General features: G+C 43.1%; 1 protein-coding gene across 2 annotated transcripts; it reads right to left on the bottom strand.

Annotated features, from left to right (window-relative positions):
• Positions 1-1235: 1235 nt before the first annotated feature.
• On the bottom strand, positions 1236-16359 carry LOC311502077 (forkhead box protein O1-A-like). 2 transcript variants are annotated; one of them, XM_084564189.1, is made up of 4 exons: positions 15429-16359; positions 4483-4674; positions 3160-4361; positions 1236-3067 (listed from the first exon to the last, which is right to left on the bottom strand). In XM_084564189.1, exons 1-3 carry the CDS (start codon positions 16026-16028, stop codon positions 3183-3185), a joined length of 1971 nt encoding a protein of 656 aa, XP_084420315.1. In that variant the 5' UTR covers positions 16029-16359; the 3' UTR covers positions 1236-3067; positions 3160-3182. The 2 variants fall into 2 exon arrangements, with proteins under 2 accessions (XP_084420315.1, XP_084420314.1); XM_084564188.1 differs by having other exon boundaries at positions 1236-4361.
• Between the last annotated feature and the right edge of the window lie 6 nt (positions 16360-16365).

Genomic DNA, 16365 nt, shown 5'->3' on the forward strand with positions numbered 1-16365 from the left:
CCTGTCAGAGTTTCCTCCAGTTTCTGAGTGCCTCTTGATGGTGAAGAAAACTGTACTCACTGCCACCTTGACTTTCTTTGCAATTTCCCAGTAGGAAAGACCTACATTTTAAGTGTTATGATATATGGTCTGTCTCTCTTCCATTGTTAATTGCCTTTTTCTCACCATTTTTGTAGCAACACACTACTTTCTGCAGTACAATACTGTTCACCTGATGCTCATGAGGGTCTGGTACCACATGGTGTTCCAACACTATGCAGACAGAGAGGGTTGTAAGTAACCAAGAAAAGTTGGAACACCTTTAGGAATTAGTAGCACCAGCTTTCAAGGCTGATTTAACCTTCATTGCTGCAGAACAGCTTTAAATTGTGAACCCACTTCATGTTCCCTGAAAGAGACCTTTTTGTGTAATTCTGAAATGTACATTATTTTTCAGTTTTGGGTAACCAAACCATTTTTTTTAACCTCTGGCTGTTCAGTACTTACCTTTGTACCATTTCAAGCTATTCATTGGACTTGCACGACTTGAACTGCAATAAATAACTGGAACAATTAGGGTGTTCTAAGACTTTTGACCGGTAGTGTATATATTACGGTTGTAATTTCCCTTCTTTTACATTCCTGAAGAAGATGTTTAAAAAAAAAAAAAAAAAAAAGCTTGTTTTCTTTTTTGTGGGGGTGGGGGGATCACCCATATGTGATATCATGTCTTTTTCTTTCAGTTGCAAGCGGAAAACGTATGCATTGAATGAGTTACATACGAAAAAAGGACTTCTTTAAAAAATATCTGGATGTGGATATCAAAGACGAAAATAAATCTGCATTTCATGTTTCCTGAAAATTATCATCGTTTGCATAGTGTTTAATATGACACATCAAGTGACTCTTTGAATGTTAAATGTCACAAGCTTTAGCGTTGTGTTCCAATGGTTTCGTCACATATTTATTTTTCAATCAGTAATTATATACTGTGAGTCACAGATAAAATCCACAACATCATAAAATTATTTACTCAACGTTCTGTTTAGTACATACCTTTCAATTCAGTTCAGTTTTGTCAGATGACAGATGAATGCACATATGTATGAAAAAAATAAATCATATATAATGTCACAATTTTAAAGTCAGTTACTTTGCTGTAGTCTAACATTTAATGAGAGTTAACGGCAATAATATTCAAGCAAAAAAATACTAAAATGCAAAGACAGATGAAAACATCCAAACATAACTGGTTTCAGCATTATTTAATAAAAAGGAAAAATTAAAAATATGTACAAAAATCACATGTCGGAAGTGAATTCAATACATTACTCACTGAGGACAATGGCAGGAAAAAAATCCCTTCAGCACTTCAGAGGTAAAATATTTTGAGGTATGAGTGTTCATATATTTCATTGATATAGTTTGGACTGAGATATGTAAACAACCATGTCTCACACAATTATACAGTATAATGTTCCAGTACAAGAACAGTTAAGTCATATACAAAAAACTGAAGAAAATAAGTCTGAGATGGAGTAGGCACAGTGAATTGGCACTTTCTTTGAAATCTGTTTAGTAGAGACAATAAGTCTTTGGTGCATAACAACTGTAGCTGCTTGGAGGTAAAGAGCAACCAAGTCCAGGGTCTCACCATCAACCTGTCCATCCACTCCTGCTCTCACTGTATCAATCCAGCATCCACCAGGTGAAAAGCTCCAGATTGTCCAAAATGTCCCTTTATCACAAAGTGATTTCAACTTGTTCGCCAAGTTTATTTTTCCAGTGGGTCCAATATTGTTTTGAGAAGTTAGTCATAACTTTACAAATGATTTGCAAAACATCATGTAATCCTATCCTAGATCCAAGAAATTTTCCATGGACATTTTAAAAACTATAAAAATCCCTGCATTTTCTAAACAACTCTGAATCACTGCATTAAAACACCATTAACAATACAAGGAACATTTACAAATTTGACTTCTCTACGTGAATTGAGGACGATACGAACTTTCAGTAAACAGTTTTGAGAAGGTAACAATGCATATCTTTCCGTCTTTGAAATTAGTTTGATTCAAAGGGGAAAAATAACTCAACTTCAGTACAATACATACATACATACATATACAGCACATATTTTACAAGCTTACAGAGCATGAAGCAATAGTCAACCAGCTACAATTAAAATAAAAACATAAATAAATACCGTCATACAGTATATCAGTGATGAGTTAGTTTCAGTCAGAGATTCAGTTTGTTTTGGGGATTTTTGACTGGAGGGCTGCACTGTACCCCAACGCCTGTCTCAATATTTAAGCTACAGTATGTGGATGAGAAGATGCCCTTAATTAATTGATGTTTGTTTCATAATGTGCTCCATGGCGTTGCACATCCCCATACGTATCTTACTGTCACGCTTCATTTCCTCTTAGACTATCTACATAACTGTTTCATCATTTTAATATGTATCACTATGCAGATGATAGAGTGCTTTATCTACAGTATTACTGATTTTAAAATGTCTTCTGTCAGCTACTTATTCAGTGTGTGCTGTGAAAACCCAACTTATAGCTGTGCCTCCAGTTCAACCTCATAGTCCCACAGGTATTCTCAGGTGAGCCTGGTGAATGCTGCAAAGCTTTACAACAAAAGGTCATATGTGACTGACCACAAATCATACAATTAAGAAATTACTTTCACTTTAATAGTTGTCAGGCACTGATAATGTGTTCTGTCTTATTTAATACACAGTACTATATTATATATATGATTTAGTAAAAATAATCAGGTATATACATATGTCCTGTCTTTGAAAGGACATCGTAAACGAGAGTAGTTCACGTGCCTCTCTGTTCATATGAATATCAGGTCTAGCTACCTTATGCTAGTATAAGGATCTGAAGGACAAACGTCCTTTATTTACTCTTAAATGTAAAGAAATAACATGACTGTTATATGTGAGGGTAGATTTCAGGATGTACATTTTTGAGAATGAGTTTGTGTCTCTTTGAAGAGTGATGGTGGCGGCTTCTTTGTACATATTTTCCACTTTCTGAATGAAGGTGAGCAGTGGAGTGATGTGAAAAACCTGCGAGGGAAAATGGAAAATGTTTAGCGATAAGAAACATTTCATTTATTTGTTATAGTTTGATTGAAGTATTGAGTAACTGTCAGTCTCACCTGTTTGCAATCCTGCAGGCATCCTACCCTGATACCCAGCTGTGTGTGGTCGTCTTCACCCTCTGGGAAAACCCATGAGGTCCAGCTGCGGGGTCAAAATTAAAGTCGAGCGCCCCACCATCCATGAGGGTGTCATGTAGGACAGACTCCAGGTCGCATTCAAGCCTCTCAATGGACACGTTGTCCAGGTCACTAGGTAGCCGCTCCTGATGATGGCCGTGTGGGTGAAGCTCCCTGTAGCTGTTGCTGCTGCCGTAGCTTACTGAGACATCATTAGTATGTGCTGGGTGTCCACGGGGAAGCTGCATGCATGTCCTCAGGCTTGTCATTCGAGGAGGGGCTCCTGAAAGACTAGTCAGACTAGTCAAGGGTATCATGTTACAGCTATTCAAGTCTCGTGAGGCAGCAGGACCCTGACTATGTATAGCTGGTGGATTTACATGAGGAACTGTGTGACTCTGAGGGCGATTAATCATTTTTACTGCATTTTGACCCCCTACGTGGCTCTGGCTGCTGTAAGAGGGCATTAGGCAACGCCCCCTCCCAACCTCAGACACCAGTGAATCCCGAGAGGGCCTCATGTCCCTACTGCTGTCTGCATCTGCAGTCAGCAGGTCTTTGAGGAGGCCAGCAGGGCAGATATACTGATTCTCATAAGCCCCAAAGCTCGGCTTGGACTCTGGAACTGTCTGCATGGGAACAGGGGACAGGGAGTTCATCCTCACCTGACCGTACATGCACTTATGATAGTCCTGCTGTTGCCGTGTGGTCAAGCCAGTGGAGCTATAGGGACTGCTCTGAAGCATGGCAGCATGAGGGGAATGTGAGGGGTCGGAGCCAAGCTGGGGTGGTTTAGGAGACAGCAGGTTCAGGTTATCCAGCAGACTCTCCATGACATTTTCTGAGCCCCGTTGGCCCATGGATCCGGCCACCTCAGACAGGCTGGGCAGGGTGGAGGTTATCTTGGTCCCCGCCACTCCAGGATACATGATGTGGCTGTCAGACTCCCCCAGGTCATCCTGTTCAGAAGGGAAAGGTGAACGGCGTCCACTCAGAGTACTGGCGTCAGAGCTGGTGCGTGTCCTAAAAGAGCTCCAGGCTTCAAAGCCATCGTTGCTGTGGGAGTTTGGGCTTCCCAGCCAATTAGAGTACTGGGAGCCAGGGCTGCCTGCTCCTCCCTCAACCCCTTCTTGAAGAGCCATCTGGGGACAGAAAACCATAAAATATTCACCAAAATGTTTCCATGTCCTCAGAATTGTGAAAGAAAATGACCAAAATATCTGTCTACGACTTTTTTATTGAGCATATTGTTGACAAAAGTACCTTTTTCTTCGTGGCCCTTCCTTTGCTCTTGACAAATTTATTGTTGTTGTCCATGGAGGCAGCTCTGCGTCGTGGTGACTTTCCATTCTTTCCTCCTTCTGGGTTCAGCATCCACCAGGAGCTTTTTCCTGTTCCCTCATTCTGTATGCGCACAAAGCGGCTGTGTAGGGACAGGTTGTGTCTGATGGAGTTCTGGAACGAGAAAACAAAAAAGTTTTGTTCACAGTAAAATCATACATTTATGTCCAATGAATTACTATTGATGGTACCAGGAAGTATTCCAGGGCTTTATAACATCGTATATACCGAACATCTAGTTAAACAAAATAGAAGTTAAATGTCAGTTATATCTGGCGACCTACTTAACTAGCCTGTGACCAAAGTTAGGAACCAATGCTTGCTTTGTGAAGTCCCATACTTGAGTTTACTAGGCTGGTCATCCTATTCCCTTCTCACCGTAGGCTATGATCATATGTCTTCACCTAGTTTTTTCTGAACAACACTATCCCACCCTTCCAGCAACAACAGCAGCACTGCCTCCGATCCAAATGGAAAATTAGCATGATTTTTGGACGGAAGGAAAAAAAAAAAGATCTGAAATATCACGGCCTATGCACAGATTCAATGTTCTCAAACCGACAGTTACGCTCCCGAAAGACCTAACCGTCAGTAGAAACTTTGGTTTTAACCCATCTGCTCCTTTTTTTCTTGCGTACACACCTAAACCCTTTTTCATTCCATTTTCTTTAATGCTATGTTATGAACGCTAAAAAAAGTAGGAGGAGGCGCCTCCTGTGGTAATTCACGGAGAGAGAAAAATAACAATGGTCATAAAGTACGCAGACATGCTGCACACACAGACCTAATATGCAACTTGCAGTGCTGGATGGCGCGTACAATGAAACACCAAATTGCAACACAAGACGTACCAGCAGGGAATTTCCCCTAAATACTCATGTGAACAAGAAAGAAGCTCCCTGCAGTTAGTAAAGCCAGATGTCCCCAACCACAGGATTCAACAGGGATACATGAAGCATGGAGACAGAGACACCCGCGTTCAAAACAATAGATGGATTGTCTGTGCGCATCTCTGAAATGTTGGTCTTGGGTTGAGGTTAGGCTTTTGGCAAGAATATGACTCAGACTCTATTACTATGAAAGAATTATATCTTATTTTACAATATTTTGAGTTATGGCTAATTTACTTGAGAATGTGAAAACTTTCTAATAGGAAACAAAGCATGTTGAGGATGGTTTAATAAAGAATGTATTTAACACAATATTTAATTAACTTCCTGCAAGTGAAGAATAAAAAGAAATTTTGAGCGTTATTTTTGAAGACTATCCTTATACAACAGTTGAACCTCAAACTATACATTAGCATAGAGTGAAGGCAGAGAGGGCTGTGCACAAATGGGATTTTTTTCTTTTTTTCTACTGAAAAGAAAGTAAAGGGGAGGTTACAGAGTTCAAAGCAAAAGTGGGGAGGGTGAAAGAGTATGATGTTTTTGCCGCCAGAGGGTCACTGAGTTCACTGTGTGCTGAACATGAGCTCCTCGGCAGGCGCTGACAGAGACATGCAAACAGGTTGGATTGAAAAGGAACAGAGAGAGAAGCATCAGATGTGACACGACGCTGGGTCGGGACCTGTTTTCTGACTCACCATAACAGAACCTGCGCCCCACCCCACCCCAAAACCGTACTCCTCCCTTCTCTTCCACTGACTTTTAAATGAGGCTTCCTGTGTCACAGGACATCCTGCACATGCAGACTGAAGAGACTTGAGGTGGAGCTAGCAGTCAATGCATGGCCACAAGTGCAGCATACAATCTGACGCATGTTCATTTGATTCATGACCTTTTCCTCCCTTTTCTTCTCTTTTTTACATGATCTCAATCTGTAACTGACGACAGGAAATGAGTCATTAGCGGAGGACCTGAGATCTGAGCTGTGTGCTGCGCAGACTTGTCTGTGAACCATGTCTTGCTCATGCCTGGCTGAAATTGCTGCCAATATGCAAATGTCCACAGCCTCTGATTAGTGCCCACAATAGATCACAGACTGCATGACTGGGCCCTGGAAAGGCGCTTTCTCTACTCGGCCTGGGATAATCCTCGTCTGAGACAGACCTCACCTCTGCCCATGGAGAACAAAAGGCATCCTCTGCTTCACTAATGCAGGAGGTGGCCCATTCACACATTATTCCTTTAAAAGCCTGACCCATGGTGGCCTTTATTGCATTGTAGCTAAACTTCTTTATAGAAAGTTTTGTTGCGGCTCTTTTAACTGACTGAGATATAGCACCTGTAGCTGCATCTCATCTGAATGTGAGGCATTAAGGCATTATTCTGCATCAACCTTTCTTGGTGACCAGGGAAGTTCCCATGCACTGATTATGGAGGTCTGTAAGTGACAAAAATGCTTAAGAGAGAAGATCTATTGAGAAATTAGAGCAGCGATGCATCATGCAACGCAAGTCAACACATTGCTGCTGTATTTTGGCATTTAGTGCTCTTGAGGACAGAACCGCTTGCAATGCTGCCTCTGATGCAAACTGGTGTAACAATGAAGAATGTGTGTTTTTAAGCCACATAGGGTTTGGGTCAGGCGGTGCAAGGACACCTTCTGACAAAATCTATTTCAGTTTGACCCAGGAAATGCCCCCATTAGGCACAATGCTGTAAATGCAGTGCAGCAGAAAGCAGTTGCCTCTCTACAGTACACCTGCGGCAACCCGGCTCAGATACGTGCTAGATTACAAAGAATCGTCGACCAATGGTCTCTGAACGTGACTTTGACTCATCTGTGATCAATATCTTCAAAACAAACTGCTGCAGCATGAACTGACTCCTCCTACTGGACTTGAAAACAATCGAATTGACACAGCTGCCGTTTCTTGTGTAGTGAAGCATGAGGCTTGCAGTAACGGTCGCAGGATAAGTAAACAAACAGGGCCCATTTGCTGCAACAGGTGCAGCCGCAGTGAAAGTGGCCTCACTTGTAATTGGTCCAAATATTTTACGTACAGCACCAGACACAACCACAGACAGGACAGAGGGCCTCCCAGGAGACCGACTGCTGGAGGCCAGCTGCTTCTCAAATCAGTAACTCCGGTTTATATCAATGATGACGGCTGATATTTAGTTAGTAATGAAAAGTCGAAGGAAAGGAGAATTAGCATACATTTGCATATACTGCACGTACCGTAGAGACACTTGTTGAGACACTTTGCAACTTTTAAAATTCTTCCTCTTGCAAGTGAAAACTTGAACTACTAAATCCAGGTTATGTTACTAGACTCAGCCTTGGTTTGGTATAACCAGTAACTTCTGGTATTTAATGTTAGCTTCAAGTTTTCAACCTTTAGATAATGCAGTCATATAGGCTGAGCTATGCTTGTGCTAATGTTGTGTTGTGTTTTAGCATGTCACACTTAAGTGATTTTAACCCAAAAGCAAAAATGTTGAGTTCAGTGAAGTTTTCATGAAACAAGCTAGCTAATATTAGCACCATTAGCAGAAAATACCTGGGTGAAAACAATGTATTTCCCCTTTGAAAAGTCTAGCTTTAAGACGTATATATTTTGCAGTAATGTTGCATAACTTTTTATTTTTTATTCCCTCTTGTAGTCATTGAGTCCCTGATCCCAGCGATGGGTGCAGCTACCCTCTAAGCATTGTTTTTGTGTTGCATCTGCCCAAATACTTTTTTTTTCCCGACAAAAGTTGTAGAGAATGAGGAAACACGTTGAACAATTGTCCGCGCTTCAAAATCACATTAACAGTGAAATAGGGAAGTATGCTAATCTCTGCAGCTGTCAGGAACCATGATTCAGCTGGGGCAGACTTCTTGACCAGTTTGTTGACCTTCCACGTTCTGGCTGGATCCTCAGATGTGTAGGAAATGAATGGAGTTCTGCTAACTGGTTGACTGCACGGCTCATAATGCCAGTTGAACAGAAGGGCTTCCCATTAAGACTATGTGACACATTTGGTTCATATCACATCACGATTGTGTTGAAAGATATGTTTTTTGCAGCCATGCTTCTTATTCCTGTCCAAATAAAATGCAAGACAGGTACAAGTGGTTGCTACTCACTCGTCAAAATAATCTGTGACAAAAGCAAATAACTTGTTAATCTGTGAGCATGCACCACTACAAAGCAGTCAGATATGAGGTGTAAATAAGAGAATAAGAAACTACAGCACTTGCAGAGATTACAGTAAAAGGACACGCCACTTCCTGACAGCGTCTTCCTGTGCACCCCTCCCCCCTTTCTCCTCTGACCCAGGACGTGCTTGCTGAAAATGAGCGTGGGACCTGTGTTCCGTTACAGGGCGGCAAAGAGGCGAGCACAGCTGCAGAAGAAGAGCACTGCAGCTCGGTGTGGAGAGCATGTCGCCCCTTCGTGGCTCCAGGCACAATGCAGGCTACTTCATTAACACTGAGCATCAAACTGACTGACCTACTTCTGCAATGGCTTCAAAGTGGGACAGTGAAAAGGAGTAGAGAGCTTTGTGTCAGGGGTTCAGCTTCAGAAAAACAAGGAGAGGGCAAACGAGAATAGCAAAACACACACATGCACCATACATAAATCATACTAGAATATTCAGAAATTCTAAGGTGATTAGACACGACTCTAATTTTTCTCAATCAAGAGTGACACACATCCTTTGCACACTTTACTGAGTTAAAATGCCAACTTGCTTTTTAGCTGGACTCGACACTAATCCCAATTACTTTTGATCCCATTTCTCTTCATCTTCTTCACACCTTTGCCTTGCTCTGTCCTCCCTCTCCTTCATGTGTTGCATAGTGGGTTTGAGGCCAAGTTCTTTTTGTGGACTCACTGTTGAGAGGGGAATTATTATCCAGTGCAGATTGGAGGACAATGCAAAGATTCACATGCCACAGATTCCACAGACGCACACGTGCAGACAGCAGACTGTACACAGGCCTCAGCTCACAGCCAGCCAGTCAGCTGATTGCTCCCCTCCTTCCCTGAAGCCACGGTCGCTCCTCTTTGAAAGCCCCTGCCCCAAGCCTCCCTTTCTTTCTTCATGGGGTTACTTGAAGCTTTTAGTGGGCCTCTTTAGGTTCAGGGCAGGCCTCTCTTTTTAACCTTGTGATCCCAACACAAATAGCTGGCAGTTATTCAGTATTTGCTTGCTTCTTTTAGTAGTTGTCGTCTCTTTTTCAAGCCTGCGTACTCAAACTGAGTTCATAACCCGCAACTGAAAAGTTATATGAGAATATGATGGATTTAAGTAGCCCACTTTAGTGTTTTGTTGTTTACTGTGCTGTCAAAATTCTGCACGTATGAAAACCTGGTAGATTACAAACTCAATATACTAATAGTGAAGGGGGCATGCGTTGTTGGGTAGTGCAGCATCCTAGATAAGATAAAGTGCTAACAATTCTTGTCAATACCAAATGGCAACCTCCATAACCAAAAAATGAAGCCAGTGCGTAAGTGCCAAACACTGCAGTTCCTCGAATGGCCACTTGAGGCTGGTGGCTGCTTCCAAAAGCGAGTCAATCTTCATGTTTAAATGTCCAACTTTAAAGCAGAAATAAACATGTTTACAGCCTGGTTCAGTCATTTGTGACAAATGCAAATTTTTATATAACTCACTGTTTAAAATATAAATATTTGAAGTAATGCATAATTAAGAACATAATCCTCTTTGTTGTCACCCATTAGGTCCAAAAAAATTATGAGTATATCTTATTTGGGTGGAGGATGCCTAGAGAGAGGCGCAGTAATGTAACACTTATTTTTTTTGCCCCAAAGGTTGGTGCCATGACAACAAGAGCTCTGTTCACCTCTTTCTCTAGCTTTGGATTAGCCAGGAGTTGGGCAGAGTCAGGTGGCGCCAAAACCTCTCAAGGGAAACCTGTGAGTAATGCCATCTTTATATAGTCCATGGTGTAAATGTGTCCATGTATATATAAAGAAGGTGAACCCTCCATGATGTTATCCTCCTGAGGAGCAGTTTTGAAGCTCAGTGTGGTGGTTCTAGGCGTTGCCATCTTGGCCTTGCAGGGCTCCACCTAATTTAAAAATGGTCAGAGGGTGGAGCTTAGGCGGTGACAACTAGCAGGAGTTGGGTCTTGTATTTATTTATATAGTGCATTTGGTACTCAACACAGTCACAGTAACACGTCTGCCCATTCAGCACACAAGTGCACACTTGAGTTTCAGTGTCTCAGTAGTCAAGGGCACTGAGACGTGTGGCCTATGTACCGGGGAATCGAACCACTAACTCCCTCTCTGTGGACAACCACTCAACCTACTGAGCCACAGCAGGAGCCAGGTCCTGCCAAAACCTTTCAGGAAACCTCTGAGTGATGTCACAGAGGGTTCATCCAACTTTTTATACAGCCCATGGTCGACAAATCAAACATTTCAACACCACAAATGTAAACCTCATGTTGCTGCTTGAGAAAAGCTACCCTGTGGGAATCATCAATATCTCTGCAAGATTTCATCGTAATCCATCCAATAGTCGTTGAGATTTAGTCTGAACCAAAGTTTTAGTTGGAACTAAATTTATATGCAATATATATTATATAGTGTAAACACTTCTTGTTGGCTTATTTGAGACACTAGGCGTTCTAAAACTGAAGCCACTTGAGGGGAAATTTAAATGCATGACAGTCATCTTCAAACATAGCTTAAATACACTGATCAGCCAGGCAACCCCACCCCATAGCAATGACACTCACACTTGATGGCAGCAGTCATCCCCAGCAGGATGCAGCCTGACACAGAAAACGCTTTAGGAACAACTCAAAAAACATGAAAAACAGTACAAGGTGTTGACCTGGCCTCCAAATTCACTAGATCCTAAACTGATCAAGTATCTGTGGGATGATCCACAGAGGCCCCTCCCCTCAACCCATATGAACCAAAGGCCCCAACTAACAACATTCTGTTACCAGACACCACAGGACACCCTCAGAAGGCCCATGTCCATTCTCTGATGAGTCACAACTGTTTTGGAGGAACAAGGGAGACCTACACAATATTAGGATAATAGTCATAATGTTATGCTTGATCGGTGTAAGAATGACTTCAGATTTTCCTGAAAGTTGCAGTCAACCAGAGCTTCAGGAGAACTGGGTTATGCCAACTCTGCAGGTCCTCCTTTCATCAGCTGCCAGTTAATCTGGGGGGTGTTGTGTGTGTCAAATAGAAGCATTGTGAGTTTTTCCACGGCGCTACTCAGCTCATCCTGAATAAATATGTTCAGTGTTGTCTGTCTTTACTTTCCACAGTGGGTATATGCAAACATCAGACAACCAAATCAACAGGGTGCACAGGCTTAGAGGGGCATTTCTGACATTCATGTTAGATGATATAGTAAGATAAACTGCTTCACAACAGACAGTCGTTTTACACAACTCTGCAGGCTGATAATGCAGCCATACAGGAGTCTATGTACAAAGCACTGGTACATTAATAACACAAACAACCTTCTTTCCCCATAACAACACTAATCAATGGCTTCTTCACAGCTCAGAATGTTGAGCTATTTTTTAACATTTTTTTTTTAAATGCACACCTCAGTGCCAGTTAAAGGCAGGGGTGCCACTTCCTGTTCCATTATTTAATGTCACAGTTCACTGAGAAAAACAGTGGCAGTGCCAGTAAGATGCCAAGCATACGTTGCATGCTCTTCACTCACAGACCCACCAATATCTCAGGGGAACCAGTCCTCCCAGTTGCCGGGGGCCCTCTCTTGTGGCGAGGGGCACTACGCTGGCACGCCATTTTTAGAGGGAAAACAAAAAAAAAAATCTCGATGAGGGAGCCAGGAAGCTGCAGAGGCAGCAGCATCGCCCTCGTCCTGCGCTCCACCCATCTCCCGTTTTCTAGGTGGAGTGGTATAATCACAGAGGTTCAAACTCAACGCCCTCCACCCACCATGAGGTCCCTGGCTTATCTTTGTCCGCCACTACAAATAAGGACACTCATGCATGTGGTAAAGTCAATACACGGGCCAGGATATGACGCAGAATATAATAATATGATGGTTTTGTTTAATATGTGGCATGAATGCTGACATGGTGTAAAGTTGCACAATGGTGATCCATATATGGTCTCTCCTATTGATTCCTCCTCTTTTTTTTTTCCAGCCCTGACCCTCGTGTTTTGCAGGGTGGGGATGTTAACACATGGCACTGTTTTCCATGCACTCGGCAGGAAATGCATCATAGTTCATTGTGGGGGGACCGCCGTGTTTTTTTAACAGGAAAGTGTAAAAATAACTATTAGCCAGTGGTTCCAAAGCCCAGTCGGCATGCTAGCGCTCAGGAATGCAGAGGTTGAAGCAAAGATGTGTTGATTTTATATAAAAGATCAACAGGATTTTGTCCTTGATGAAAACTCATTAGCCATTTGTCGATTCACTGGATGGCACGCAATGGAAAGAAAGACTATAGCACTTTGACCCTTAAGATTGGAGTAAGAGGAAATGTTTACGCAAAAAGAAACCAGAAAAATGATCTTAATGTCAGTTAATTTAATCCAACAATAGGGATAGCAGGGTGATGTAAAAGAGCCAGGTTCAAGTGAAATGATTGGGATAGTATCTAAGTCTCACTCCCTGAGCTCCACTCAAACAAACACCTTCAGCAAAAGGTCTGGGAGAGTGCATGAAAGGAAGCGATAGGATAAAGAGCAGCGATCCCTTTCTCCAAGCTGAAGCATCCGCTGAGGAAACTCTAGAAGACAGGGACACAAAGATATGAGCACACAACTCAGGAATGGAGGATGTTTGACGTTGTTCCCAGCATCCCCCTTCTCCCAGCGCCTTCCCCTCCGACACACTCCCCAACACTGATTGAGCTGTTTGCGTCGCCTCCTGTTATTGTCGGGGGAGCTCCGAACAGTTTACTCCACACTGCTTCCCTTTAAAAAAAAGTTCAAATCCGCATTCCCACCACCTACAGCACATTCACAAGATTGTAGATTAAGAACTAACGAGAGGAGGAAAAGGAGGTTTAGCACAGCCACAAGTCATAATATAAGCTGTGATTAAGCTTTTCACATGGGGGTGTTAAACAATGGGAGCTATATTTGATTGAGGTTTCCCAAAGGCATTTCCTGACAACTTTGAAATGACGTCTGGTGAGAATGCAGGGGTTTCAGGAATGACTGAGAGGCAGAAATATGAATTTGACTCAGGTCTTGTTGCCTCCTCCGCCGGTCCACTTTCAGCTTTGTCTGCTCGCGTTGAAAGAGGCTGAGGGACTTCCTCACCGGGGCTAGACAAACTCGATTAATGTGTTTGTTCAGGCATTAGGCAAATGTTTTTACAAGTTGTTCTTAAAATTTTCCAGGCCAAAATTTCTGGAGGGAACTGGGTTTTCCGTGGCTGTGGAAATGAGTCAGTCTTATTTTATGGTAATACAGGAGTAACTGCTCCCACATAGTGCCCAAAGCATCCCTGCATCTTATTGCTCCCAATCAAACCAGATTTGAACAATCCCTCAATCAAACCTTGCACTCAAACATCTTGTTGTGAGATACTTAATAGCTAATTAATTGTCTGCTACAGATGAAAGCTATGCCTCATGCCAAACTGGTGCAGTGTTGTTTTTTTTTTTTGCAGTGTTCTACTTCACTACACTATAAAGAGATATATTCTAAGATGCATGTATGGGGATGTTTACAGTCACACAAACAGGCTGGTCCTCTGCAGCTTTACAGTAGAGCTATACGTTTCCTCACTGACACAGCAGAGAGGCGGCTGCTACCGCTGACAGAGGAAATCACTCCAGAACTTCAAAGGTTACTGAGCTGCCAAAGCTCAGCAGCCCATTTTAAAACTAACCGTTGAACACATTTGAAACAGTGTTCACGGAGAGGAAGAAGTTTAGCACCAGCATGGGAAACGACATCTGCAGAAGCAGAACGTAGCCGGCTTTACTCTGTTATGAGACTGCTTTTAGAAGTACACTAAGTTTTGAATAAAGCCTAATGCAAAAGCAAGCACTTGTCTGTGCTGCCTGTCAGGCTGGACATAATGAGTGGACAGTACTATTTATTTCATTGCTACTTTTCTGCAACAAAGTTGTCTCGATTAATATCTAACAACATATACATCAGAAAAGTGCTTTCTCTCTGTGGAATAAGTTGCTCAGTCTGAGCACACCGTAGCGGGTGACGTCTCACCACTTATTTGTCTCTCGTTAGAAAACACTTTTCAGTGACGTCACTGACCGGATGGCAGGAAAAACACTGGTGTTTCTCATTACATAATACATGGAATCCATCCATGATTTTTACTATTATTATTACTACTCACACCAGTGATTTGACGTGTCTTGAAAAGTGAACCAAACTGATACCAAAGTGTCATCAGCTACAATGTTTTTCAGCAGAGTTAGACAGTTTGAGTGAGATAGTTGCTGGGTTCACGGTTTAGAGTGAACTAAGGGACGTTTTGCAGATTTTTAAGCAAGTCTACAGAGACAGTTAATGCAAGGACACACTATTTAAGACAAACCAAGCAATTGTTTGTGGTCCCATGAAAAAAAAAAGAAAAGAAAGGGGGCCCTCAGATGGCTATCTTTTGGCATATTTTGCAACCATAGCCCAGCATCCCCCCCCCCCCCCCCTATCTACTACTGCTATCTAACCTATGACAGATTTAGCAACCTCAACCTGGGGACACTGCTTGAAAGATATAAGCACTATTGCACATTGTACATTGGTGCATTCAGACATTAGGATCTCGCATTGAAGTGTTTGTCTGCTGCACTTTCTGCACTTTAAGGTCACATCAAGGTTTAATAACTAACCACAATATAGTACAGGTGTGCTCTTTGCACAATATAACACGAGACACCAATCAGTTGGCTTGCTGTTGCTTGGTGCGTAAAAAAGTTTAATATCAAACCCTCTTCCTGACTGCCAGTAGCTGAATTCCACTCACCTTCCAGCCCGCGGAGCTGTTGCTGTCTCCTTTATCCTTGAAGTAAGGCACACTCTTCACCATCCACTCGTAAATCTGAGACAGCGTCAGTCTCTTTTCAGGTGAGCTGTCTATCGCCTTGGTAATCAGGTCAGCGTACGACATGTTCCCCCAGGCGTTACGACGGGACGAGCTGCTCTTCCTCTGGCCGGAGCCACCCAAAGGTGGGACCCCGGGAGCAGGCACCTGTTGCTGATGCGGCAGCTGCGGAGCCGGGAGCTGCTGCTGCTGCTGCTGCTGCTGGAGGTGATGGTGATGATGGTGGTGGGGGTGATGTGGATGCGCACAGTTTCCCTCCCGACACTGAAAAACATTGCAAGGCGGTTTGCGCTCAGCGTACTCCTCATAGTTCTCCTCTAACAAGCCGAGGTTGCTGATGAACTCGGTGTTTCCTCCCGGCTCCTGTTGCACGGACGGTGCCGGGGAGGATGTGTTGGAGCCGGCCGGGTCGATGAGCTCCGGTCGGGGAAGCGGCCAGGTGCAGGATCTCGGGCGGGAGAGAGGCTCAAAATCCGGGTCTATCTCGACCGGCTGTGCCTGCGGTGGCGGTACCTCAGCCATGTCAGGGTCAAACCGGCGCTCTCTGTCACATAGACACTCACATAAAAATAATAAGGACCACCGGAAAGAAAAATCACACAGCCACAAAAATAAAGTAAAATGCTGCGTTCACACACCAGATCCCAGAACTAAGCCGGGCAAGAGAGAAGAGATAGACAAATGTTTCGTTCAGGGTCTTCACTGAAGTTCACACCATCCTGACCTGCATCGACTACTTGCAACTGTCAAGTCTGTCGCTCCCTCTGTCACTATTAACAAGTAGTACGGAGTACGATGCTGCCTTCAGGCTCACTCACAGGCTCCGTCTTCTGAGCTTCAAAACATGACGGTGCATTCA

The sequence above is a fragment of the Chelon labrosus genome (genome assembly GCF_963514085.1).
Source record: "Chelon labrosus genome assembly, chromosome: 17".
NCBI classification, from domain to species: domain Eukaryota; kingdom Metazoa; phylum Chordata; class Actinopteri; order Mugiliformes; family Mugilidae; genus Chelon; species Chelon labrosus.